The sequence below is a fragment of the Oryza glaberrima genome, chromosome 2, assembly GCF_000147395.1.
Source record: "Oryza glaberrima chromosome 2, OglaRS2, whole genome shotgun sequence".
In the NCBI taxonomy this organism is placed as follows: Eukaryota; Viridiplantae; Streptophyta; class Magnoliopsida; order Poales; family Poaceae; genus Oryza; species Oryza glaberrima.
The window spans coordinates 29,589,107-29,616,651 of NC_068327.1; the positions used below are offsets into that span (position 1 = coordinate 29,589,107).

Genomic DNA, 27,545 nt, shown 5'->3' on the forward strand with positions numbered 1-27,545 from the left:
AAAAAAGTTGCAAATGTGAGACTCTAGGTTATTTTTGGATTAGTGGGAATAATAGTTTTTACCTGTTTTATCACGAAGGTCGATGTGGGTTGGGTTTTGGTGCAAACATTGGTAAATGATGCAATGCAAACTCTCTATATCTTGGAGGAAAGCTCCACTTCTGGTTTTCAGTGAGTTAGGGCATGTACTTCTGAGATGTTGATCAGTGAGGCGATTGTTTTTGTGATGTTAGACATTAGAAGTTTGTCTGATTGTGAGAAAATTCTTCAGGGGGAAATTGTGCCATTACCACATAGTGCCCCTTCCACTTTGCCGCAAGTTGATTGCAATTGCTAATTTGCCACATACTTGAGCAATTTTCACTGCATTTGTTCACGGTAGGCGATGAAATGGTAGGCTGGGCCAAAACTGATAAAAACTAGCTGCTACAGGTAAATTCATCTTATTAGTAGTGATTCTCTCTGTAAATCATTTGGTAGAGTCCAAAGCCGTGATGATGTTGTTTTTCCTTTATAACTCTTCCACTGTGGTGATTATCACTATTTACAAAGTAAGTTGGAGCACATCCCTCGTTATATTTGCTCTTGATTTATCCTATGAAGGACATGATACATCAATTTCTCCAGAAAAAGGTTGTTGCAAATGTGAGACTAGGTTATTTTTGGATTAGTGGGAATAATAGCTTTTACCTGTTTTATCACGAAGGTCGATGCGGGTAGGGTTGGATCAAGCTTGTGAACAAGGGAATTGCAACTTGTTTGGTGCAAGCATTGGTAAAAGATGCAATGCAAACGAATAAGCTGTTTGCAACTTATTTTTTTTAGGATTAGCTGTTATACTTTACACCAAAGTTTGTGAAAGTGTTATCGAGTGCATGAACTTAGAGCACAACTTGAAGTAGTTAATCGAAGTTCAACAACTTGAGCACGCTCCCCTTTTATGCAAAGGGTTATATGCATGTTCTTTGATGTTCTTGTTAACTGAAGCACATTTTTATGTGGTACTCCAGCCAGTATCTACTGTACATTGTTATTGGGAACATTCATTGGAGTCTATTGACATGTTCCTTGAAAGGTATCCTTTCTAGATTATGGATTTATGCTGGTTTCTTGGAAGATCTCGTTCGGAGTGGAAACAAACTGACTTCTTCTGTCGGATCGTGTAATGTACATGTTTCAGGTCAGTACCAGCTCATGTATCGTATACTTAGGCCCTAGTTCGAATAGGAAAACGGAAGAAAAGCCATAATTAAACTTCAAGATGATATTTATCCTTTTATGTAAGAAAGTTTTTGCACGGTTTTAAACAGGTTGAAATATATTTGGTAATGGAGACCGAGGGAAATCTTTAGAACGAACGGGGCCTTAATTTTACGACAAGAGATTAAGGGCCACTTGATAGATGCCAAAATGTGCTGTGCTATTTTTTTTATAGTTTGAATAGGTAATATGATGGTTTGGTTTGAAGCGAAATGGATGGTAATTCCCATACTTAATCTGGTATAATTCTAGAATTTTCGTCATCGTAACATAAAATTTGGTTTCTAATTGGTACTTCCTCTGTTTCACAATGTAAATCATTATAGCATTTCTCTATTTATATTGATGTTAATAAATCTAAACATATATATCTATCTATATTCATTAATATCAATATAAATGTGAAAAATGCTAAAATGACTTACATTGTGAAACGGAGGGAAACGGAGGAAGTATCAACCTAAACACATTACCAAGAATTCTATCATATCAAATTATTCGTAGTGGCAAGACATAAACATGACTAGGTTTTGGTAAAGAAAGCCCTAACACTGCAAACATACAAACGTGGCACCGTAGAAGATCGAAACAGGATGCCGAGACCGACTCGAAAAGGCTCGCTGGCCTCCGTGCCCCGCCTGGCCATTGTTAACCCTTGTTTTATAGGCCATTGTTTCAAGGCCCGCTTGGCCTCCGCGACAAAGCCGCAAAACTACAAAGTTTGCTGTTTGCTTGTTCTGCTTTTCTACACGTGAGAGCAACCAGGGGCGTACATACGTGTATCTACCCGGTGTCTCCGGACACCAGGTAGCTTGTCTATTTGTAGGTGTTTTAGGGTCATATTAAGCATTATATCACTTAAAAATTAGCCTATAAGCATATCAAGAACCCCCGATAATTTTTGTTCTGGTTCGCCATTGAGAGCAACACGTCAAAACATGAGCACTGTCAGGTGCTTGGCATGCCGTTTCCTCTGGAGATCGACGCCTTCTCCCCATCCTGCTCTCGGGAGATCCACCACTCCTCCTCATGCCGCTCGCTGGTACAAGAGGCCGCTTCCACGCGCGGCGGCGGCCGCGTCCGTCGTCGCCTCTGCGGCCGTCTGGTTATTCGGCCATCAAACCAACGCCTCCCCGAGACCCAATCCGAGCTTGACATACTGCAGCGAAGCGTTCCTAGCTCGATCGGCCCTCCCGGAAAGCCACCCCGACACGGTTCGGGTGCGCCGGGTGGCCGCCAACATCGTTTCGACGACGCTGGAGGATGCGGTGTTCGGGCAGCGGAGGCTGTCGGAGAGGATCGGGCACCGCTTCGTCCCCGGCATCAACTGGAGGGTGCACGTCATCAACGACGACAAGAGCCTTGCGGGTTGTTTGGAGAGCGGTGAGATCTTGGTCTTCACTGGGTTCCTCAACGCGTACTGTCAGAAGGACGACGATTTAGCCACGACGCTCGGCCACGCCCCCCCCCCCCCCCCCTCCCCCGGGGCGTTCGGTCGTTTAACTTTCATCTAAACATATATTTGTCCATGTACGGGAACATATCCTACGCACACAAACTTCTCGTGCACATTCCGTGTACACCAACTAGCAAGTGTTACGAAAAATTCTAAAAAAAAATCATTTACTCCTATTAATATTACACATATCTAGAAAGTCTCACTTCAAATGCACTATATTTTACCGTAATAAAAAAAGTGAAAAATCTCATAATTTTAAGGGAAAAAATCTGTCAGAATTGTCTTTTTTATTATGGCTAAAATATAATGAATTTGAAGATAAAATTTCACATGTAGGTGCAATACTATTTGAAGTAAGTGTACAATCTTTTATAGAATTTTTCGTGACATTTGCTAATTAGTGCGCACGGAAAGCTTGTTTGCATAGGATATGTTCCCTCCATATACATGTTAAAAGTTGCTTTATTTAGTTATGGAAAAAGTACGAATTACCCCCACCGAACTATCACGGTCGGCCGAATTCCCCCTAAACCCGAAAACTAGATATGACTCACCCCGAACTTTTAATATCAGACGAATTACCCCCCCCCCTCAACGTAATCCAAAGCGGTTTTATCCTACGCGACGCATGCATGGCAACCCAGTCAACATTTTCTTTTAAAAAAACATGGTGGGGCCCACCTGCCATATATGCTATCTCTCTCTCCCGGCGAGCACGGCACCTGGGATGCGAAGGTGGCGGTGGGCGGGACGCGGAGCCCGCGGCGGACGCGGCGGCGCGGGATGCGGAGGCGGAGGTGGCTGCGCGCGGGACTGGGAGGCGGTGCCAGCTGCGCACGAGACTCGGAGGCGGCAGCGGCTGCGCGCAGGACTCGGAGGCAGCGGCGGCGGCGGCTGCGCGCAGGACGCAGCGGCGACGGCGGCTACGCGCGGGACGTGGAGGCGGCGACGACTGCGCGCGGGACTCAGAGGCGGGAACGCGGAGGCGGCGGCGGCTGCGCGCGGGATGCGGATGCGCAGTATCACATCGAGCGCCTCCTGGCGGTGAGCGGCAGCACTAGCATGACTCCGACTCCGACGGCACCGACGACGATGAGGATGAGGAGGAGGGATCCGAGGCCAACTCCTCCGGCGAGGAGGAGAAGGGGCGGCGGTGGGAGAGGAGGATTGGGTACTACGAGCACGCCGCCCGCCGCCGTTGCGACCTCCCCCAAGTGAGACGTCAAGGCACTGCCCCCATGAGATCACCGTCCAACCCCGCGCGTCATTTGCCCGTCCGCCGCCACCCTCCACCAGCCATGCCCGCCGCTGCCGCTCGCGCCACCGTCCGTGAGAGAGAGAAGAGAGAGGAAGAGTATGGCAGGTGGGTCCCACATCTTTTTATAAATAAAATGCTAACTGGACTGCACGCGTACGTCACGTAGACCAAAACCACCGCGGATTGGGTCGAGGGGGGTAATTTGTCTGGTTTGTATAGTTTGGAGTTAAGAATATCCGGTTTTATGGTTCAGGGGGGTAATTCGTACTTTTTCCTCTAATTATAGATGTAGTACTATTACACAAGATTAGTGTGTATACATTGTTTTTATATGGTCGAAGGAATCTCTACTACTCCTTCCGTTTATATTGTAAGTTGTTTGACTTTTTTCTACTCAAACTTTAGTTTACAGAAAAATATAGCAGTATTTTTTAACACAAAACAAACATATTATGAAAATATATTCAATGTTAGATTTAGTTAAACTAATTTAATATTTTATATATTGCTAAATTTTTCTATAAATTCGATCTAACATAACAAAGTTTGACTAGAAAAAAGTTAAAAGATTTATAATATGAAACACAGGGGTAGATGCTTACATACATTAAACTTTCTTGGCAGGTCGGGCATGTCATCGCAAGGCACCATGTGGAGAGGAAGCGGAACAAATTTTGGGTCTCCGTCCTTGCCAACTTTGTTGAGGAGCTCCTCTATGTTCCGGTCGATAGGATCCCGCACGCTGAGTGGGTGTCCCTTTTTATGCGGAATTTCCTCCACAGGTGACACCTCGTATATGCATGTACATATGTATAACACAGATTACTTAATAAGCCTAACGCCTACTGTGTTTTGCCTTGTGATCATCGTAGAACGGAACTAGAGGCAGACCGCATCGGCCTCATGCTGCAGGCTGCGGCAGGATATGACCCACGTGCAAACCCGAACTTCTGGGAGGCACTCATGAAGTTTGGAAATGGGGAGGGTACCACACATCCACCGTTGCAGAGGCGCGCGGCGGAAGTTAGGCAGGAGAAAGTGATGGGGGAGGCATTGGAGGTGTTCCGTGAAGCCGTACAACGACATGTGCATGCATAGCCTTTAAGGCTTAAGCTCCCTTCAAAGATATTTCTTTTTCTTTTCTAAGAGAGTCTTTAACGAGAAATTACTAATGCGATAGCCGACATCATGAATGGTTATCTCATGGCATATGGATGTTTATTATTTCAATGTTAATTAAATTTAAAATTTGTATGTTTATCACATATTGATCTATGTTTTCATATTTAGTGAGTTTGTGCTTATACAACATAAGGCGAATTATTGACTTTCCCTTTTTTCTTTGTTTTTAGACCACGCGCCTTACACTTAAAAAAGGTAAAAAAATAAAACATCCTCGGATGAAACAAAATTTTAAACGTGATGATGAAGATGTAAATAACTAGGCTTCACCCAAGGCCAACATCGCAATCATGAACATAGTAGAAAATATTAGACACTGGACCTCTTCGTTTTTCACGGGTTATTAGTTGGTTGAACCGTTGAACCGACCGGTTCAACTGCAGGACCAGTGAATTATTTGTACATTTATTCCTCCTTAACATAGACTAAAAATCAGCGTGCCCTTGACCCGCTTGTTAGCCTTGTTGTAAAAGTCACACATTAATACCTTTAAAAATATACACTCTATTTTTTATAAGGCCTCTTAGTGATATTCTAATTTTTAGTGTAGCATGTAATAATATTATAGTGAACTTTTTTTTATCTTAGACAACCAGAATGCTGGTATGCCTTTTGGGTGTAAAAGTATAACTAGAACCAAAAATCCAAGATGATTCTATCACCTAACAAATACTACATGATTAAAATGGGCGACAATTTTATTTTTTATCTTTTGTAAAATAAACACGCTAGGGGTGCGCTTACTAATTTGAAACATATATATACTTCAGTTTCTTTTTTGGAATTTTGATATTTTTCATCAAATATTTTATAAATGAAATTGTGAACTGTTATTTTGGTTTTGACAAATTGGTACATATGGTATTGAAAAAAATATGTATGTATAAATAATTTATTTATTATGCATAGAAATAAAAATATTTTTATCATAAATAAATATAAACTCGTATGCAATGTTAAGCAAAAGGATAGAATTTAATGCCATGTTTATAGTAAACGTCAATTTTGAGAAAATATATGCAAGTCAAATTTAAGATTCAATTAAATTAATTGGTTCCAACATGTACACTTGTAGGTTTGAATATTTGAAAGAGCAAACATTTAGTATATTAAGAGTTCTTTTTTTTTTTTTTGCAACGCAATCTGTAACATAAAATCCACAATCAAGTTTCCTCTTTGCATCTGCAAGACCTCTTTTTATTTCCTTTTGTTCCACAAGATTTTTAGGCCTACTATGGAGTAGGCATAGTATATTTGAAGAAGGCAAATGAATGGAAGTTTGTGTGATTTGTAAGGGGAAGATAGTTTTGGAGTAGGCATAGTATATTTGATGAATTTATTTTTTTTCTCACCGGTGATTCTCAGATTATTTTCTCTAGTATGAATTCATGATTTTTTTTTGTCAAAGGGAGGGGTGCCATGTGGACCCAATCAAAAGCTAGCAGAAGAGTCAACTTTAGAAGATTACCCCCCCCCCCCAACGTCCACGTGGCGTTTTCCCCCGAGGGGTCGGGCCCGTGGATAGGTGGTAGCCACCCCTCCCTAGCCCGACCCCGGGCTGCCCCGACCCATCGGGACGGTCACCACGTGGCCGTCATGCAAGTGAGGTTAGGTGGACGCCCCTCTACGTCCACCTAACCGCTTTTAGTGCGGGCAGAGCAAGCGCACCACGCCGCATTGAATGCGGCGTGCTGCGCGCTTGACCAAATTGTGACCGGTGCGTGGCCGGTCGAATGACAGACAGGACAGCGGCAAGCCACGTGCGCGTTAGCCTGGTGTTAGGCGGCGTGCGGCAGGTATGCCCTGTCTCGTCGCGATGATAAGAGGCACAACGCCTCTCAACCATCCGAAGTCGGCTTGACCGCTTTGGACACACTGGGGATCGTGTTCCAGTGCGTGCGCACCGGAAGTCTACATCCATTAAATGGTGAATGACGGGGATCCTCCCTGTGTCGGCCTACGTCAGCCGGCATGATTTGATGGGCCCCGCACAGCAGCCGGTGCTCAGATGACTTCCAGATTGTGGCACGAGACAAACATTTAATATAGAGAATATTTTCCCTCTTCACTGGGAAGCACATCCGGTGCATGTGGGAACCCCTTGGAGTATAAAAGGAGGTCCATGTCCAGTGAAGAGGGGGATAGAAGAAAAAAGAGGTGGAACGCTTAGCCCTAGCTTGTACACCAAAAATTCGGAGACTTTGTAAACTCAGAAAAATCATCATACACAGGAGTAGGGTATTATGCTTTTTAGCGGCCCGAACCTGGATAACTCCCTAGTGTCTCATCTTCATCGGGGGCCCGACTCCCGGCCCTCGATCTCTCCCAATCCTCCTAGTTCCTTAATTTTCACTTGCTGCCCTCGGCCGAACTAATAAAGGAGGGGCCTCACGGTCCTCCGCTCGAGGAGGTCATCCTCTGACATAGCTGGTCATCAAGGCGAGCACTCAACCAAACCACTAGGGATATTGTTCCCTGATATTATTGTACATATACAATTTTTTATCGGTACGGGCTATGCTGATTATGTTTTCGTACATCTCTGATCGCCGCGAGCTATTGATCATTTAGAGTGTGTTCGGCGCTCCACTTTCCTAACTTCCACCTATAGATTTTTTTGTGTACACGCTTAACGAACTGAGTGTTTTTGTCGAAAAAATTTTATGCAAAAGTTGTTTTAAAAAAAATCATATTAATCTATTTTTCAATGTTTTTTAAAGCTAATACTTATCTAACGAAAAATTATTTTTGAATAAAATTTTTATGCACGTGTTATTAACGATCTAAAAGCATATGCTAATAAATAAACAACAGTGAAAAGACCCCAAAATCAACTTCGAATTTAATGTTAAAAATTTAAATTTTGACTGATAATTATAAACATAACTGGAAAGATAAGGCCGTTAGTCGCTAAGCCTCTATGCCGAACATAGCTTTATGAAATGTCAACCATAATCTTAGGCTCTCAAGCATGTATGTTTTGTTCTCTTGTAGTTGTGTAGGACTGGAAGAGCAAGTGCCAGCAGATTCGGAGCACTCTTCTGTCAGATCATGTAACGTAGCCTCTATTTTTAAGGTCAGTAATTAATCACAGACCGTGCACTTGCAAATTTGTGAAGGAACCAAAACATCGGAAAGATGGACAAAGCACCGCAGAACGTGTTCGAATCAAAAGTTCCAAACAGGATGCCGAGACCGGCCCGACAGAGGCTCGATCGCTAGCCTGGTAGTGTTTGGTTAGGAGACTATGTGGGATGGAATGATACCTAACTGATTTTAGAGATGGATTGATCCCATTTACTTTGTTTGGTTTATTGGATGGAATAATTTAGTTTTTTTATTTGGTAGAAGGGATGGGTAGGGATGGGATGAATGCCGTTTGGAGTGACGTTAGCACCACGGCAGAAGGAGCGGAGCGGCGCGGCGACCGGCGGCGTGGGCGGAAGGAGGAGCGGTGACCAGTGGCGCGGGAGGAAGGAGGAGCAGCGCCGACATCAGAGACAACGGCGATGTGGATTTGCCGCTGCCACTGAGCCATCCCCGTCCTCCCCGCCTTCGGATTCACCGCTGCCACCGCCGGGGATTTGCCACTGCCGCCGCCACCAAGCCATCCCCGCCCTCCCCGCCTTCGGATTCGCCGCCGCCACTGCCGGATTCGCCGCCGTCGCCCGAGCCCGCATCCGGATTCTCCGCCGCTGCCACCGAGCCATCCCCGCCCTCCCCTCCTTCGGATTCGCCGCCACCACCGCCGGATTCGCTGCCGTCGCCCGAGACCGCCTCCGGATTCGTTGCCGCCACCGCCGGATTTGCCATTGCTACCGCCGCCCTCCCCACCACCAGATCCGCCGCGGCCGTCGCTTGAGCGCACCGTCGTCATCGAGCGAGCGAGCACGATGGGCGGAGGAGCAGAGCACGATGTGAGCGAGCGAGCGAGGCCCAGGTGCTTGGCTTGTCGTCTCCGTGTGTTTTTTGAGTCCGCTTTTTCTCCGTGTGTTTTTTGAGTCACAACAACACGAGCACTGCAGCCCCAGGTGCTTGGCTTGTCGTCTCCTTCCACGCGTTGCAGCCGCGGCGGCGGTCGTGTCGATCGGCTCCGCGCGGTCGTCTGGTTGCGCAAGGAGATCAGCAAAGTCTCCGCGAGTAGGTCGAGCTTGACATTGTGCGACAAGGCGCTCCTAGGCTCCTAGCCCATGCCCTCCCAGACGGCCACCCCGACACGAGTCCGAGTGCGGCGTGTGGCCGCCAACATCATCGCGGCGGCGTGCGAGGACGAGGTTTTCGAGCAGCGGATCGGCTGTCGGAGAGGACCGGGCATGTACAGCGCCGTCCGCGGCCTCAACTGGAGGGTGCGTGTGATCGACGCTGATCGTGGTATTCGGTTGGTACCTCTGGAGATTCTGCCGGAAGGATGCCGATCTAGCAGCCACGGTGCTCAGCCATGAGGTAGGCTTAGGAGTGGACAGGAAGCTTGTGGCTCGTTAGCTCGCTCGGCTCATGACAATCTAGGCTCAACTTAGCTCAACTCGTTTGAATTTCCTAACGAGCCAAACTGGCTTCAAAGCTCGTTAGAGATAACGAGCTAGCTCGAGCTTAAGCAATTAATAGAGGTGCAACAATTCGAATGACTGGATTGAGCGCTACCCCAAATTGGGCCGGAAATTGCATTGTTGGGCCCATGAGCGGTCGGCCCGAAATGAGCGATTTGGGCGGCGCGCCTAGAAGTTTCTCCCGGGCCCAGCGACTCACCGCCATATGCCACCTGGCAAACCTCTTGAAACCCCCTCACCCATTCCCCGCAGCGATCAAACGCCGCCCCCGAAAAATCCCCAAAATACGGGGCAAAAATAGAACAAGAACATGAATTACTTGAAGAACTCGCGCTCCGTCCTCTCCAGGCTCCTCCGCCACAAGCCCACCGGCTGCCCGCGGCTGCCACCGTCGCCGCCGTTGCCGCAGGCGCCTCCCCCTGGGTACTACTTCACCTCCCCTAGTCGCCCGGAGGCCGTCCGCTTCGGCCGAGTGCTCCTCCGAAGCCCGCCGCCGCCGCCGCGGCCTGCGCAGGCGCCGCCGTCTCGGTACTTCTACACCTCCCCGCAGCGGCAGAAGGTAGTCCACTTCAACCGCCGGCGCGGGTCCCGGTGGTACCACGACCCGCGGAAGCTCACCACGGTGGTCGTCGTCTCGGGCGGCGCCGCGGCGGCCGTCTACTTCGGCAACCTCGAGACCGTGCCTTACACCAATCGCACCCACCTCATCCTCCTCTCGCCCCCGCTCGAGCGCCAGCTCGGGGAGTCCCAGTTCAACAATCTCAAGAAGGAGCTGGGCCCCAAGATCCTCCCCCCGCTACACCCCGACAGCATCCGCGTTCGCCTCATCGCCTCGGAGGTCGTCCGCGCCGTCCACCGCGGCCTCGCTGGAAGGCACCACGACGCCTTCGCCGCGGATGACGCCTCCTACGGCGACATCTCCACCGACGTCGTCATCAAGAACCACGAGGCCGGCGCGGAAGACGTGATGCTCGGCCGGTCCCGTGGCAACAAGAACGCGAGCGTGGCTGCCGCGGCCCAGCGAGACGAGGAGGTTCTGGATGACAGATGGGTCACCGAGAGCCGCGACCGTGGGAAGGCACGGGGAGCACAGCCGGAGACGAGGCATCTTGATGGGCTCAATTGGGAGGTGATCGTTGTCAGAGATGACCTCATCAATGCAATGTGCTTGCCCGGTGGCAAGATTGTAGTCTTTACTGGACTGCTCAACCATTTCAAGACTGATGCTGAGATTGCTACTGTGCTTGGGCACGAGGTGGACTTGGGATTTCCGGGTTCATGTGTGATTTTGGTTAGTTGCGGTGGATTGGAGATTTGGAACTGACAGTTGTGCCTTTTGTTGTAGGTTGGGCATGCTATTGCAAGGCACGCTGCTGAGATGATTACGAAGAACTTGTGGTTTTGGATCCTGCAGATTGTGATCATGCAGTTCATTTACATGCCAGACATGATTAATGCAATGTCGACGCTACTCCTGAAGCTTCCCTTCTCACGGAGGTATTCACTTCTTCCTTTTGATGTCTTTCGTGGTGGTTTACAGTCTGCATGTGGTAAGTTGCATTTCATGGGAATGAGATAAGAAGCATTGTTATAAGCTTATAAGCATTTGGGTTCAAGCTCCGACTCCCTAAGTCACATTAAACTAGAGGTCTGGTCAATGAGCTCTCATCTAGGTCAAAGATAGTACTTATATCCTCTGCTAGACCTCAAATAGGTTTGAATCATCATTATCAAAACTGTAATTGTGTTGATTCAGCTAGATAGACTAGTATCAACTGCTACTTGATTAGGCTCATAATTTGAAGATGTATATTCCTGCAATTCAGGGTTTACGTGCTAACAGTAAGTTGTCTTGAAACTAACAGAAATCTTATATTTAAACTAAAAGAACTCCTTCCGCATGAAAGTTGAAGTAGAAAAATGTTTTTATTCAGTCCTTGTCCCAAGCAAGACTTCACAAAAGACATCAAATTCTTTTGTTTCCACACTACTTTTTGGAATGGTAGGTTACAATGTCATGTGTAGCTGCTTCTTTTGTTTTAGAATTAGATAAGATTCAAATAGCACATAGCGTGGATTGTATGACACCTACTCCATAATACCATAAGTTGCTACATGTAACTGTGCAACTATTATAACTCCTTTAGAAAGAAATTATTGTTTACAGTGTACTACACCTTGAATTTTCATTTATCGATTATTGAGAAGATGAGCCAATCTATAGTTGAGACAGTGGTTTTAATAATAAAAGGCATGTTTACGCTGTTGAATTAGGGTAATGTCAGTCACTATGTCAAGTCCATTTTACTCCAGTTCGAAGCATCAGTCAGTTATAATGTTCAATGAGGTGGATTAATATATACAAAAAAGGATAATTGAGTGGTTTTGCAGGAGTAAAATTTGAAACCAATGATTGCCCTTCACATTTATGTAAAATTTGTCGAAACAGCTGTTGCCTACATTTGGCTGCATAGAACCTTTTGCTTTGCGATGAGCTGTTTTGGAATTCATACCTTCCCTGTTTATTTCATCTGTTACATGTTTAAAAATTGAAAGCATTGGATATGCCAGAATCATTTGAAATTATTTTTTTGGGAGGTGGGGTGGGGGCTTGTTGAGGGGGGCGCAACGCTCTGAACCATATTAAAATGGGACGAGTGTTGCTTCAGTTGAGCAGTACATTATCCCATCACACATCAGTTTACCCTCTCCCCAAATTCTCAATAGTTGCTTTTTGACATGAGCCCCCATCGTTTGGTCAAATATGGATATACGCCATATGGCGTATTAGCAAAATAATAATAATTTGTAGGTTAAGCTTTTATATATATGTTCTTAGCGACTTAAACGTCAATGCTGCAAAATAAACTTTGATGAAAAAACTTCAAAATTGAGTTTTAAAATTTAAATTTTGGCATTGTCTGATGCTGAATAGAGGAAACGGTGGGGGTCATGGCCTACAAAGCTGTTCCCAGACGTTACCAAGAAGCCACGGAGCATGGCAATCTCACAATAGCACGACATGTACACCATTCGTCTATTAGCAATGGATATTTCATATTTGTTCATCTTCTGTTGTTAGATTCGTGATGCTATGCCCTTTATTGATTGTTTTAAACAGTTTTTGGCCATAATTGTGTATCCGGAACAATTACGGTTGTTTGATCTTGTCATTGTTTTTGTGCATAATTGGAAGTCAGTGGTGAATCATGACTGTCTTTGATATGATGATTGATGAAATTCAACATAATCTCTCAATAAGGATCTTGCCTGAATTTACTTGTGCGTCATGCAGTTGTCAGTGTTGTTATTGTTTGTCTGGATCTCATTCGATGTTGTTACCTATGCAGGATGGAGATAGAGGCAGATCATATTGGGCTGCTGGTACTTGGTGCTGCTGGTTACGATCCACGCGTAGCTCCCTCAGTCTACGAGAAACTAGGAAAGATCGCAGGAGATTCAACGTTGAGTAATTACCTCTCCACTCATCCTTCGAGTAAGAAAAGAGCACAGCTTTTGAGGCAAGCCAAGGTCATGGATGAAGCACTGAGATTATACAGAGAAGTTAGCTCTGGCCAAGGCACTGAAGGTTTCCTGTAGGTTCTATGGCTTCAGATTCAGATCTCAAAACTCTCGAGCTGGTTTCTTACTAGTGCCCTAACAAAAGAACACGCTCTTACCAGCTGCACTGCGTCATCCTATAATTTTTTGGTTGTTTCTTTCTGCGTCTGAGTGCTTGGTATCGCCAGTTCTGAATTCTGAGGGTAAATGTGTACCCTCGTTACCGAAGCAGGAAGTCAGCTGCGTCATCTGTGACTAGGAAAGAGTAAATACTAGTACTACATTTTTTTTTGTGTCAATAATTGTTGATTTACAGCACTTTTTTTGCCCCCATTGCCCTTCGGTTCGTCGATGTTGGTGATCAGTCCAGTAGCTCTTGTTATTACCAATCTAGTCTACCAAATCGTGGATAATTGCATCATGGCTGGTTAGACTTCAGAAACTGGAACCTTTGATGTGCTTGTGCTGTTCATTCAATCCATAAACGACAGCCTATCAATAATTCCATATGTAAAGTACTATGCAACCGATCAATAATTTCATGTGTGGTAGTAGTACCATGATCTGGTCAGGAGTCCAAATTGCAGCGGCACCTGTCGTGAGTCCTGACATGACGAGTGGTATGCACCCATCCACCGCTCATCTTTCTGTAGTAGTACCAGCTCATATCAGACACGCCAACACGTCTTGCTTTCATCAGCAGCAACCGAATATTGTGTTGGATTGATCGGCATTTTGGTGTCGTCTTGATCAATCCAAGGCTTTCTCTATCTTGTTATCCTACTCCCCATTTCTGTCTCTTCCGTTGGTGTCTCCCATGGAGCTTGCAAATAGCTGTTCTTGTATCGAATACGAAGACCTCCCTCGAAACCAGAGTAGTTTATCATAACCTGGGAGCTAATTAAGCTCCTAGCATTATACAAGATAGTGCCACTACTAATACCAAGGTGCCATTTAGCTTTTCGCAGCACGAAGTGTCACTTGCTGATTTGTTGCTTTCGTACAGATCTATTGTGATCTTGATGCTGCAGGGTTGGACCTGGATTAATCAGCCCTTTCGGCGATTAAAGGCTAGTGCCCTTCAGGTTGCTGCTTGGGTCACAATGTCACATCCATGCTGTGTGTTTTTTTACTTGATGATCCAGTTTCAGCGTTGGAAGCAATGAAGTTCAGGGAAGCGTGTTAGTACCTGATAAGCTTAGGTGACGGCTTAACCATGCGAGCTTAGCCGTGTGAGACCAAGACACTAAAAGGTTGACCAGCTAAGCTTAAGAACATTCATGTGAACTGATGAAGTGATGAAGCGATGATTACATAAGTGATCTGCATAACAGAGCTGCAGGAGTTGGTGGAGATGCTGAAGCTGAAAGCTAGCTGCAGGTCAACATTGTGAATCAACGTCAACAAAAGAAGGCCATAACAATGGCATCCCCAGGAGTAGTTGGATTGTTGAAAGCATTGAAATTATATGGCAAAATTGCACTGTTGGTTGTTGCACATAATATATTATATTATACAATAATAATACTACTAATGATCTCATTTATGGACCTACTCTCAAAAAAATAAATTAGTATTGAATATGACGCATCCTAATATATTTATTTTTTTAGACGGAGGGAGTAGTTTTTTTTTTTAGGCGGAGGGAGTACTTCTGTAAGAAGAAGGGTGGTCAGTGTCAGACTGTCACTATTGACACTACATCAATGGCTAGCGATACAAATGATTGGCGATGGAGTGATAGGTGGCTAAACAGTCGCGTAATCGCGCTCAGCCGCTCATCGCAATCTCCGATTGATTCCCTCCGCTAAAGGACAAGCATTCTGTGGAATCTGTTCCGTGACTCTCTCTCGTTCGTTGGACATTTTGGTCATCACGAGCACTTGTTCGTTTCAAAAACAGAACAGAAAAAAAATCCTAATAGCTTTGCAACCATTGATAAAAATTCTCATCCATCTAAAATGCTGTCTCGCACCAGCAGCAAAAAGTGTAGTCCTACCTCCGTTTTTTTTAATAGATGACGCCGTTGACCTTTTTCTCACATGTTTGATAATTCGTCTTATTTAAAAGTTTTATGCAAATGTATTTGATATAAATCACACTTAATGTACTATAAGTGATAAAACAACTAATAACAAAATAAATTATAATTATGTAATTTTTTTAATAAGACGAATGGTCAAACATATAAAAAATCAACGGCGTCATCTATTAAAAAACGGAGGGAGCAGTAACGCAAAAGCCACGGCTATTGGAAGCCCAGCAAGCCCAGCAAGAACTTTATATAAAGGTGATCACTAATAACAATGATGATAAAACCACATGTGGAAAGGAGGACGATGATCCACAGGATGGGACAAGTACCGTAGGTACGGCCATTATTGGAGGATTACACAAGAGCACCCAAACGCACTCACCCAAAAGACGAAGAAAAAGCTAATCTAAATGGCAGATGAGCAATGTAGTAGTAGTAGTAGCATGCAACCAAATCGAAATGGAATGAGAATTTTTTTTGGCGTGATTTTCTTTTTTTTCTCTTTCCTTTTTTTTTTACTTCTCCCAGCACAAATGCAATTCACCAGATCGTCCGATCAATGGAGCGACACGGCGAGCTGGGGAGGACGATGACGAGGATGTCGTGGTGTCAAGAAGCCGCTTCAGGGCTTCCAGATGATGGTGGTCTCGGCGATCATGGAGGTGACGACGTAAGGGTCCATGTTGGACGCCGGCCGGCGATCCTCGAAGTAGCCCTTGCCGTTCTGCTCCGTCTCCCGGCCGACGCGGACCGAGGCGCCGCGGTTGGCAACTCCCTGCAAAAATTTGTTTGTGTTTTCATGATCAGGACTTATTTCGACATGAAATTCAGCTGTTTTTCATGAACAGGACTTGTAATTTGACATGAATTTCAGGTGTTTTTCATGAACAGGACTTGTAATTGACATGAATTTCAGGTGTTTTTCATGATCGGGACTTGTAATTTGACATGAATTTCAGGTGTTTCAGAGGAGGAAGAAGAAGACGGAGGCGCGTACCCAGCTGAAGGTGTTGATGTCGGCGGTCTCGTGCCTGCCGGTGAGCCGGCGCTCGTTGCCCTCGCCGTAGGCGGAGATGTGCTCCTTGTGCCTGAGCTTGAGCTTCTCAATGGCGGACTTGATGATCTCGTAGCCACCATCGTTCCTCATCGACTTGGTGCTGAAAGCCGACGTGATCGTGATCAGCAGAGTAGCATAATATGAAAGAGTAACACAAACCATATCAATCTGTTCATGTTCAAGCATCCCTCACCTGTAGTTGGTGTGAGCACCAGCACCGTTCCAGTCTCCCGGGATGGGCTTGGGGTCAAATGAGACGACGACTCCGGCGATCTCGGTGATCCTCTGAAAAAAATTAGAGGCAGTGGCATTCGATCAGACCGTTCTGAATCACAATTTGAGATATTGATAGAAGAATGTCATTATCCATACCTCAAGAATGTAGCGAGCAACCCACACCTGATCACCGGCAGAAATGCCGACAGACGGGCCAACTTGGAACTCCCACTGAAAAACCGATCACAATGTTAATAACATTACCAATTATAGATCTGATCACGATATTAGCATGGTCAGAAATGTACTCCACTAATTCAAGACGATAGAAATGGCAAGGTTTGAGAGTAGTGCAAGGTTTGAGAGTAGTGTTCACCTGTCCTGGCATGACCTCGCCGTTGATTCCACTGATGTTGATGCCGGCATAGAGGCAAGCCTTGTAGTGGGAGTCAACAATATCACGCCCAAAAGACTTGTCAGCACCGATACCACAGTAGTAAGGACCCTGAATACGCACACGCAAAAAGAGTAAGATCAGTATTAGTTAGGTCACACTTGAAGATTGGTTTGACCATATCAGTTTAGTAATTAAGCCACAATCAAACAGACAAATGATTGTACCTGAGGACCAGGGAAGCCACCAACAGGCCAGCCAAGGGGCCAGTTGATGTCCTTCTGGAGGAGGGTGTACTCTTGCTCAATACCGTACCTATAATTTGCAAGAACAAAGAAGATCAACTAACCATTATGAGAAAGGGAATTATGCTGAGATGGCTGTGACACGTTGCGATAATCATTCGGCAAAAAAGATTAGTGGGCATACCAGGGCTCCTCAGAAGCAACCTCAGGGGAGCTGAAGATCTTGGCAGCATTGTGCCTCTTGTTGGTGGGGATCGGTTCTCCGGCTGGCGTGTAGCAATCGCACATGACCTGTGAATTACGATAATTTAGAAAATAAAGTGCCAATTATTCGAGATGGTGACAAAACAACCCATTGGATTCATTCCTCAACTAGCCATAAGGTTAGGTAGAACAGATGATCGCAGGAGTCAAAAATACAGTGAAAGCGCTAATCAAGATCACATCCCATGACATCAGAAACAGGTAAAAAAAGAAAATTTAATGTTCAACAGTGCAAAAAATAGTTCATCTTTTACACCTGAAGTGATTAAATTAAGTTCCCCCCTTCAGTGGTGCATCTACTAGTACATCCCATATGTAGTTTGAACCGAATAAATCAGCACACAGTTTTTATAGACATGTGCTGATCTGGATGAACAGAGATGGATGTACACTGCAGAATATAAATCACATCCATGACAAACTGAAAAAGTGGTCACCACTTACAAGGATGTTGTTTCCCTTCCTGAATGGGTCCTTGAAGATAGCCTGTGGGCTGCAAGATGGAAGAACAAAAAATTACTGCTTGCATCCAAAGTAAAAACATAATTAAAAAAACAGAGTTTATTTTTTTCACTCTGATTTGCCATGAAAAGATACTTACTACAGGATGACCTCACTGTCCTCGCCGGGGGCCTGGCCGGTGCTGGAGCCATCGTAGTTCCACTTGGGCAGCTTGATGGGATCAGTCACAGGGCCGGAGAGAGTCTGCACCACCAACCAACCAAAATTTAATATGATTGATTAAAAAAAAAAGAGAATCTAATCTGTTTAGGAGTAGCAAGGCTCTGGATGATAATATAAGCGCAAGAACAGCTCAGCCAGTGGATAACTTGGCAGAAAAGGTGATAAGACATATGAGTAGTAACAAACAGGATCATGGGGTCCTTGTTCTGGGAATCTTATCTTACCCTAGCCTTGCTCCTGAGATCCATGCCAGATCCACCGATCCTGCATTAAAAACAAGGAGAAAAAGATTAACACCACTTATCAGTTATCACCATGGCTTAATGAGCACCAAAAAACAGTAATCTTGCGATCTGAAGGTGGTTAAGATCGAAAGCTTTGCATCTTTGACCAAAAGTACGCGTGATTAGGGGATGAGATTTAAATCCATGCACCAACCGAACAAGAGAGCATCTCGCCGTGGCCAAATGGTGGCGCAGAGAGGACCAGGTGGCAGACAGAGGCTGCCACTTCAGAGATCATCCTCCCCCAAAAGGACAAAAACTAAGAGAGTACTGCTCGTACTCGTAATCTCCATCTCTCGTCAAGCGTATCAAGAAAACCGGGGTTGAACAGTAATCCACGGCGAAAAAAAAAAAAGAAACGGGAAAGAACGATTTTTACTCGGTGGTGACATGAACAGGAGAAAGCAGAGGAGAGGAAGAGAAGAACAACAAGATCACCACCGCCGCCGCCGCAGCTTCAGTCATCGAGTGGAAAAGCGAAAAGAAACGAAACCTTCTACGAATCCGCACAAACTATGAGGAGCACCCCTCCCGAAATCCCCCGAAATATCCCTACCCATCAAAACCAAGAAAACAATAACCCGTTCGTCGCCATGAAAAGAACCATCAAAACCAAGAGCCAAGAAGAGATCCGAAAGGAAGAAGAAGATAACAATAATATCATAGTACCATATGTACTCGGCGATGATCTTCTCCGTGGTGTCGGAGAGGTTGAGGTTGACGAGATCGGTGAGAGAAGCCATGGCGGACGATGAGGAGGAGGAAGCAAGAGGCGGCACAGCTGTAACAAGGAGGGTGGTGCGAGGGCTTGGAGATCGGGGAAGGCGGCTATATAATGGCGACGACGACCGGAAGGAAGAAACAAGTTGGCACGCACAGTATACTCGAGTATATCTGTATTTTTTTCAGAAAAAGAAAATGATTCTTCGCGTATATCTGTACCTGTACAGTATACGTACGATTATACGGTTGAACCCTAGCAACAACATCCCGCTTTTCGAGTTCCGGGGATAATATATTCGGTTAGTCTGATCAGCCGCGGTAGGTGCGTTGCTGTTACGTAATTTTTTTGCACATGAGGGTGGGTCAGTATTGGCTGACTTGTGGGGCCAGGAGGTGTGGGTCCCAGATGTCAGTGGGTGGGTGAGCTTGATGATGTTTGTTGCGGGAAAAATTATTTATCCCGAGCGGCAGCTTTATCAGCAGTAGTGGGTGATTTATTATGAGTTCCAAGCATAGAGGTAAAAGGAAAAAAATTGTTAAACTTTACCGATGCTTTGGAGAGGTCCAAAAACGAAAAGAATTGAATAGAAAAATTTTGTTGGATTCAATCATCCTACCAAAAAGACCCCACTCCCTGTTCTTTGTCGTGCCAATGGGGTCGTAGATTCGTAGTATCGTCATGGGCCCCGGATCTTCTGTCACATGGGGAAAATAGGAGTAACACGGATGCTCTAATTAGAGAGGTCTTTAACGTAGTAATCGTCTTTTTTCTATCAAAACATTGGTAACTGTCTTGAGATAATATTTTGAGAGAATGCTAACCAAAATGCAAAGGTGATAGACACGGCGTGAGATCATGACACCATCTACCATACTCAAGTCATGATGCCTATGAGACATGTTGTGTATGTGAATTTACTGAGAAAATGATTATTATCCGCCTCCGTTCCATAGAGCGTGTGTTACAAGTAGTATTTTCAAAATTGTATATGTGCACCTTGTATGTGATGAATAGAATAGCACTCTCTTCATTCTAAAATAGAGTAACCCAAGATATGATTGGACACAATCTAGTATAATTACCGGGTGACAAGCAAGGTTCACATTTTTTTTTAATTTTATTTTATTTAAAAAAGAAAAAACTTGAGGTTTCTACGCGGGAGGAAAGCATATTGCGAGGAAAATTTGAACAGTTTTTAAGAATTTGAATTTAAAACAATACAATTGATTAGAATTCATTGAAAACTATCATATTATTAAGGGTCGATGTCTTACATTCAATAAGAACCCGTTTGATACAGCTCTATCTCTATCTCTTCTGAAGTTGAAGCTCAATCAAACGGTTTCAGCTCCACAAGATGAATTGTGATGTGGAATTAGGTTTAGCCAGCTTCAGAACTTTACTTTAAACTTAATTTCTTAAGTTAAATTTAAAAGTTAAAATCGTACCAAACGAACCAGAAAGGTAAAAACCCTCACAAGGCACCGTAGAAATCACAAGCTGGAAGCGCACGTGAGGGCACGGAACAAAAGGCGCCACGGATCGATGGAAGGCCAGCACACCGACGCGCAGTCGTACGGCGGCCACAGCTTTCCCTACACGGGTGCGGTGAATCTCTCCTTTCCACGTTTGATTTCTGAATCTTGGGCCCATTAATTGCTGAATCTTTTTCTGAAAAGTAATTAATTGCTGATTCCCTGTATGTAGTACTCGGCAAACTTGGTCAAAAAAGTTTATTTTAGCGCGAATTTATCCAACCGGAGGTGATAAAATATGATAAACACAAACTTTAAATGCTAGTACCAATCGTGTTTCCGTGGTCCATTTGGTACCCACGCGCACAGAATCAGCTCAACGACTTCGCATGCGCGCTGTCCATAGTTGAAAAATAAGTACAAAGAGACTTCTAATCTCGTCCCCTCGTTTTTGCGTAATTCGCACGAATTGTTTGTTGTTTTTAATGCAAAAGCGTTTGAAAACTGGGGGGAAAAATTGGCGAGTACTGAAAATTGGAACTTTTAAAGGAGAATTTTCAGCTGGGATATTATTAATACAGAATTACAGATCATTTGGCCCTATCGTTTCATGCATATTTGCAAATGAATAATAATATGTGAATATTTTTTTATATATGTGTTCTTAGTGTTCTAAAAGTAAAAGCTGAAAAATAAACTTTGATGAAAAAAAACCTCAAAATCAACTTTAAGTGTAAGGTTGGAAATTTAAATTTTGGCTGATAAGTATAAGCGAAAAGATAGTCCGCATATGCATCAGGGTGAGTTGATGCTAGTATGCTACTGTAGCTCGTGTGTAAATCTGCATATTGCAGGATGTGGGAGCAACAATATTCCTGGGTCACATGGGCATTCGATTCTGTGATCTCATCCAGGAAGATGCCTGCAGGTTGCATTCGTCTTTTTTTGCAACTGGAGCTGCAAATAGGCAGTACAATCTCTTGTGCACAGTGCCGCTTTTTCCCATGGATTGTTGTCTCCAGGTTTACGATTCCGACAGGCTCTTCCGTTTCGGGTACTGGCGGAATTCAGAATTTCACGAAATCCGGTGGAAAACTGGTAAATTCCGAACAAAATTCATAAACTAAAATTTGAATACAAATTCACTGAGTTTGCCAATAAGTTCTCGAAAACCGGTCGGTTTTGGCGAAATTCCGATCAAAATCATCGAAATTTCGATCAGTATTGGGCCTAGTACATGCAATCTGGCCCATATAAGTGTTTTCTTTTTTTTAATTCTTTATTCTTTTCTTTCATGATATAAGTTTCAGTAAACACACGCAATACATCATTTTTTTCGAAAATTTATGTCCCAATAGGTTATATGAATATCATAGTATTTATAAGATTTTATTTTATTTTTCTTTTTTTATCAATTCAAATTTGAATTTGGATGAAACTCCTCGAAATCTCAAACTGTTTCTACTTTCAAGTCTCGTCGAAACCTCAAAATTTCGCGAAATCCGACCAGATTCCGTTGGAATCGTAAACCCTGGTTGTCTCACAACTCACAACTCAAGAGCTACAGCAATCTTCCAATCCTTTTTATAATGCTTAAAATTCATCTTAAAATATAGCAGCTTTTTTATTTATCTCAATCAATTATAAAAAAAATATTTATTTTTTTCACCTACTTTGTTATTTCAACCAAACCATTGTTTAGTTCTTAACTTTTTCTTCAAACTTTTAACTTTTTCATCACATTGAAACTTTCCTACACACATAAACTTCTAATTTTTTTCTTCAAACTTTCAATTTTAATCAAACTTCTAATTTTAGCGTGTAGTTAAACACACCCCAAGTACAATTATAAGCCTATTCGGTAGCCAGTTAGGTGGGCTGCGGTGTACACTGTTTCTGGTGGCTGCTGTGCAGCTGCAGCCTAGGCAGCGAAACAGATCCTATATATCCATTTAGTTTCCTTAGTATCCATAAAAAAAAATCTAGAAATGTTTATATTTTAGAATCGATGTATACACGGTTTAGTTGCATCAGAATCACCCTCTTTTCCTCTCAAAAAGAAAAAAGAATCACCCTCTTTAATTCCTCAAGTGCTGGATCTATCTCTGCTCCAATATCGCAGCAATGCGGCCTGACTAGATGAGCTTGCGGTTCCAACTTGCCTTGGATTGTTTTCAATTAATTAGGCCGTGACGACTTGCATCGATTCTTGAATCCTTCATCCTTCTTGTTCGCAGCGTCACTCACTACTCACAGATATACGCAGAAAGATTTGGTCTGAGCTTTTCTTGTCAGGATCGACCAGGTTATGGCCCTTTTTTTTCCTCCCCTTGTTTAAATCACGATCCATGGTGTTGAACCTGCTGGCCAATGCAGCCCTAGCTTCGTGCCTGCAACAAGGCAAAAGCTTGCTGCTTGCGTAGTAGCTGTTGACGATTTCAGGTTAAAAGAGATGCACATTCTCTTCGCGTTAGGTATGCTCTGAGTCTCTGACAGTGCACTTCGACAAATCAAATATGCTGTAGTTTCTGCCTTTTTTTTCGAACGCGCAAAAGAATTGCACGTCAATATATTAGCAGGAAAAAAGTTTTTGTTACACAAAGTAATCAGCCAGATTGGCTTATGCCTTAAGGGGGGAGGGACTTGAAGCTAGAAACTACTGCGACGGTTAAAAACGCAACTCCAAACAGCGGGAGGGGGCTATTGCTCCATATCAGTTTTGGATAATGAAGCTGTATTTTAAAAAAAAAATACTATATATACAACTTTGTTGCCCTGGATCATCACTTCAGTAAAAGTTCATAAAAATGAGCTTTCAGATAAGCGAAGGAGACCTCAGAAATTCAGTGGAAAAAAAAACTGTGGGTTCAGTCTACAGGTTGGGTATTTGCAATTTTCAGGACGGCGACAGTCGCACTTGTGGACGTGGTGTATCAGTAGTCGCCTACACGCTATATATACCAAAGGCAATGCATCTGAAGTTGTTCTAAAAAATAATGCATCTGAAGTTCTTAACTATATTATCGTACAGGTCACATGGAAAACTTTTTGTTTTGTCCGTGCACTTACTCGATCACTGAATGGTTTAGTCCACAAAAAAAAACTTCCGACATCTGACTTTAATAAAGAAAACCTAAAGATTCTGAAATTCTGGCACTAAACTATTCCTGAATCATTAGTCAGGAAATGACGGTAGGACACTGCTAGAATGCATGTATATACAAATATAAACAACAGTGGCTAATATACCAGCAAAAATAGCTGGAAAACAGAATGAAAGCAATGTAATTTGGCAGCACCATCTCTCTAGCGCAACAGGCGATTGACTCATGTGCAAGCCAGCTATAATGTCCTGCATATCATAACCCTTGTCAATATTATCATCAGTGGAATTGTTGTTCTTTTTTCTAGTATTAATCATACTTTGGAGTCAGCTACCAAATTTGCTTCGAGACATTGAACTTTCAGTTGCTTTTCATCAGCGTTGTCGCCGCATATTATTCGCGCACCAGAGAACGCTGCGTGCTGCGTCTGCGTGCCATGTTCTAGATCAGGATACGATGGATTGTTCCTCCAGAATACCCCTAAAAAAAACTGACCGGAAAAACTTATGTTTTTAACAGTTGACCTGAATAAATCCAACATACTGACTGCATTATGATAGTACCAGCAAGCAAGGAGTTCATAGGTGCCACCTAATGTCAACTTGCTCAGCCAGTAAGACGCTCCTTTCGCATTTCCTCTGAACATTTTTTTGTTTCTTGGCAGGGAGAAGAGATCAAAGATCCGAAGAGTAACGCAACATACGTACGTGTAGATCCAGATTCCGATCCCTTTCACCGAACCAGCGAGCCTATCAACGACGACTCCTTGCCGCCGTCGCCGTCTTGTGCAGCAGTGATCCGATACGCTTCGTCGTCGTCCACGCTGTCGAAAGCTACGGCATTGGACTACTTGATCCGAGACAAATTGTGGGTGATTGACAACTTGGGTTCAGAGTGTCCAACTAGTGCAAGGTTGTGGCACAGTCTTGTGAATGTTTAAAGTCGCTTGTACCTTTGTTTCACAGGAAGTCTTGCTTTTCGTCTGACGACTGACCTGTGTATTTGCCTCAAAGTCTTCAGGTCGTCGGTACTTAGCACTGACGATTGTAGGCTCAAGTCCTCAGATTCTAGTGGGAAATTAAGCAATCGACTTGATGGTTGCAGTTCGTGTGAATTACGGCTTGGATCCACTTATGCTTAGCATCGGTAATGCATACCGTTTGCAGATCGTTCGTTATCGCTTGACCCGTATTCTACCACCTGCATTTCCGGCTACAAACTTGGGAGACTTTCAGCGATCCAAGAATCTTTGGGGCGTACGTGCGGTTAAAATTCACGTAGGAATCAAGAATATAGTGGGTGGGCTTAAATAATGGATCTTTGATTAGGTTTGTGATAATGACTCTGGCCTCGGTGGATCACTCGGCTAAACAAGAGGTTACGGAGGCCTTATCGCTCCCTCCAAGGCCCCATCCAACAACCAACTCGTGGATTGATTGAAATTCGTCCGGCGGGTGGCGGCTACGAACGATTTCCACGTAACTATCCCCCGTTTGAATCGATCGGCAGCCGCGGAAAGTCCAACCTGCTTGACTGCGCTTGCATTTGCAGCAGCTCTCGCCGTCTCGCGCAGGTCGAACGGGCGGCATGGCGGAAAAAACGTACGCGCGCGCCTACGCGGTTGGGGTTGGGGCCGCGTGTCACATGGGTCGCGAGGTTTGCAGGTTGGGAAGTGGGCTCTGCCCCGCCGGTCCGGTTAATTTCACGCTGCTGCGCACATTAGGCCTACGAGACACACGCCACGTTAGGCACGCTGTTTTTCTTTTCAATTTTTTTCTATATATTTACTATCGTTGTCAAATACAAATACAGTATAACTAAAACTCTATTTCTTATAATATATTGACGTGTAATCCTTTTGCACGTTCGCAAAAAAAAAAAAAGACCCATGCCACGTTAGGCACGCTGTTTTTCTTTTCCATCTTTTCACTATATATTTACTATCATTGTCAAATACAAATGCAGTGTAATTGTACTGTAATATGTAATTGTAAATGTTTTGCAGTTGAGGGAGATGATTCAATCAAAGAGCAAGAAGTGAGGGATGAGAAATACACTTATTCCTGTTTTAACTACAGTGGGCCCCGATTGCCCACCAGACAACCGAGCCCGAGCAAAAACTAATTAATGGGCTCAAGATATGATGGCCCACACATACAGATCGAGGCCCAGGTGGAACGTCGCGTGGGCCACGCACCCGTGCGCGTAGCGGACTCCGTTTTGTCAAGGCCCACACACGGACTCCGACTCGGATTCCCGCTGACCTCTCGTCTATTTATTGACGAAGCCATCAGGGAGAGGGATCTACACTACACACGTCTCCTCTGCGTCTGCTTGCCGTGCGGTGCGTGCATCGCTCATGGGCACGCCGGCCGTCGTCGACGACGACCTCCGCGAGCTCATCGACGAGCTGATGAACACGGGCCCGGAGGACGAGGCCGACAACCGAGATTTCGAGGAATCCATGGCGACAGTTTTATCTATGGTCACCGACTATCTCGACGACCCCGACCCTCCCTCGCCGGAGCTGGCGGACTGGGCAGCCGCCGCAGAGTCCGGCGCCCAGAAGGTGGCGGATGGCTTGGCGTCCCGTGTCGAGAACCTCAGGAGGGGCCTGTCCGTGTTCGCCGGGACCGGTCGGCCCGAGGAGGCGGTGCTCCGGAAGCACGCCGCGTGGACCGACGCGCGCCGCCTGCGGGAGAAGGACCTCAGGAGCCTCGCGGCTAGAGGCGGCCTCGTCAATCCGAGGATGGCGGAGCTGATCGCCTCCGTAAGCGACGCCATGGAGTCCGACGTCCGGCACGGCCACGTCCCTTCGCCCGCGCAGTTGGCCGAGGTAGAGAGGCTCGAGGGCCGCGTCGCCGTCGCCTCGGTCAGGGCCATCCTGTTGAAGGTGAAGCTCACGCGGGGCGCGGCCGCGTTCGCGGGGAGGCCCGGCGAGGAGGCGCTGGCGCAGGCGCTGCGCGGGCACGCCGCGGCCGGGGAGGCACAGCTTGCGGCAGCCCGAGCGTTCGCCGGAGCCTTGCGCCGCTTCAGGGCTTTATCTGCAGACGCTAACAGCAACCCAACAGCAACTCGAGTGCACAAGCGGCCGTCGCCGGAGACGGAGGACGATCTTGCAGCGCCGCCGCCGCGACAGAGGCGCCGCACGTTGGACAGTGGTGTACAAGACTAGCTTATTAATCTTTTTTTAATTATCGAGCTTAGGAGAATTACCATTGAGAAAAAAAGATGGTATTTGTACGTGTTCTACCTCTTTGTTAGGAGAATTTTACAATTGAGATGTTGACCCTCTGAGTGATGATGTCCCTTCACTTCTGAGAGCGCTCGTTCCTTTTGGGCCTGTACACATAAACAGAAAAATGAGCCGGAAAAATTTGGCACTGAAACTGAACGGTATATATTGATACGAAAGCATATCATATATTCTCACTTCCCTTCCACCATGAGAAGCAGCAGGATCAACAACGGATGCATGGTAGACTTCCCCGTAGTGGAGTGGAGTTGACATGACATGGCCATACGTCCAGTAGTAGTCGTCTATCTGAATGCTAACATTCTGCTGGATAAGTATGTTAGCACTGTCGATGTGTGGGTGGTTTTTTTTTCGTTTTCCTGGTTATAGCTTCTCAGGTAATCTTATATTTTTTTCCTATTCTATCAATATGAACTTTGCACTAGTGAGAGTCGTTTAAAAAAAAACATCATGCGCAACTGCTCGATCTGCATTCAAAATTCAGGTGGCTCAGGTTGCAGTTGACTTGAAAATCTGGAACTATATGAGAGAAGCTCTGTGC

General features: G+C 45.0%; 3 protein-coding genes across 3 annotated transcripts; 2 read left to right on the forward strand and 1 right to left on the reverse strand.

The window, feature by feature from the left end:
- Positions 1 to 255: 255 nt before the first annotated feature.
- Positions 256 to 5,074, forward strand: LOC127761127 (uncharacterized). Its single transcript, XM_052285355.1, has 3 exons — positions 256 to 1,179; positions 4,601 to 4,758; positions 4,849 to 5,074. Exons 1-3 carry the CDS (start codon positions 1,165 to 1,167, stop codon positions 5,072 to 5,074), a joined length of 399 nt encoding a protein of 132 aa, XP_052141315.1. The 5' UTR covers positions 256 to 1,164.
- Positions 5,075 to 9,931: 4,857 nt separating this feature from the next.
- LOC127761093 (mitochondrial metalloendopeptidase OMA1-like) lies at positions 9,932 to 13,549 on the forward strand. The gene is made up of 3 exons (XM_052285310.1): positions 9,932 to 10,960; positions 11,051 to 11,202; positions 13,056 to 13,549. The coding sequence occupies exons 1-3, from the start codon at positions 10,016 to 10,018 to the stop codon at positions 13,303 to 13,305; spliced, it is 1,347 nt and encodes a 448-aa protein (XP_052141270.1). The 5' UTR covers positions 9,932 to 10,015; the 3' UTR covers positions 13,306 to 13,549.
- A 1,968-nt stretch (positions 13,550 to 15,517) lies between these two features.
- LOC127762232 (glutamine synthetase cytosolic isozyme 1-1) lies at positions 15,518 to 19,280 on the reverse strand. The gene is made up of 11 exons (XM_052286663.1): positions 19,115 to 19,280; positions 18,386 to 18,425; positions 18,079 to 18,182; positions 17,922 to 17,970; positions 17,398 to 17,504; positions 17,196 to 17,283; positions 16,951 to 17,079; positions 16,731 to 16,805; positions 16,552 to 16,643; positions 16,299 to 16,458; positions 15,518 to 16,076 (listed from the first exon to the last, which is right to left on the reverse strand). The coding sequence occupies exons 1-11, from the start codon at positions 19,186 to 19,188 to the stop codon at positions 15,924 to 15,926; spliced, it is 1,071 nt and encodes a 356-aa protein (XP_052142623.1). The 5' UTR covers positions 19,189 to 19,280; the 3' UTR covers positions 15,518 to 15,923.
- Between the last annotated feature and the right edge of the window lie 8,265 nt (positions 19,281 to 27,545).

Excerpts from the sequence above, each read along its gene's own strand:
- LOC127761093 (XM_052285310.1), top strand. The coding sequence starts at position 10,016 with ATGAATTACTTGAAGAACTCGCGCTCCGTCCTCTCCAGGCTCCTCCGC. Across the intron at positions 10,961-11,050 it reads CTACTGTGCTTGGGCACGAG|GTTGGGCATGCTATTGCAAG; the intron begins GTGGACTTGGGA and ends CTTTTGTTGTAG. Across the intron at positions 11,203-13,055 it reads AAGCTTCCCTTCTCACGGAG|GATGGAGATAGAGGCAGATC; the intron begins GTATTCACTTCT and ends TTACCTATGCAG.
- LOC127761127 (XM_052285355.1), top strand. Across the intron at positions 4,759-4,848 it reads ATGCGGAATTTCCTCCACAG|AACGGAACTAGAGGCAGACC; the intron begins GTGACACCTCGT and ends TGATCATCGTAG.
- LOC127762232 (XM_052286663.1), bottom strand. The coding sequence starts at position 19,188 with ATGGCTTCTCTCACCGATCTCGTCAACCTCAACCTCTCCGACACCACG. Across the intron at positions 18,426-19,114 it reads ATCATCGCCGAGTACATATG|GATCGGTGGATCTGGCATGG; the intron begins GTACTATGATAT and ends TTTTTAATGCAG. Across the intron at positions 17,080-17,195 it reads GTGGCTTCCCTGGTCCTCAG|GGTCCTTACTACTGTGGTAT; the intron begins GTACAATCATTT and ends GTGCGTATTCAG.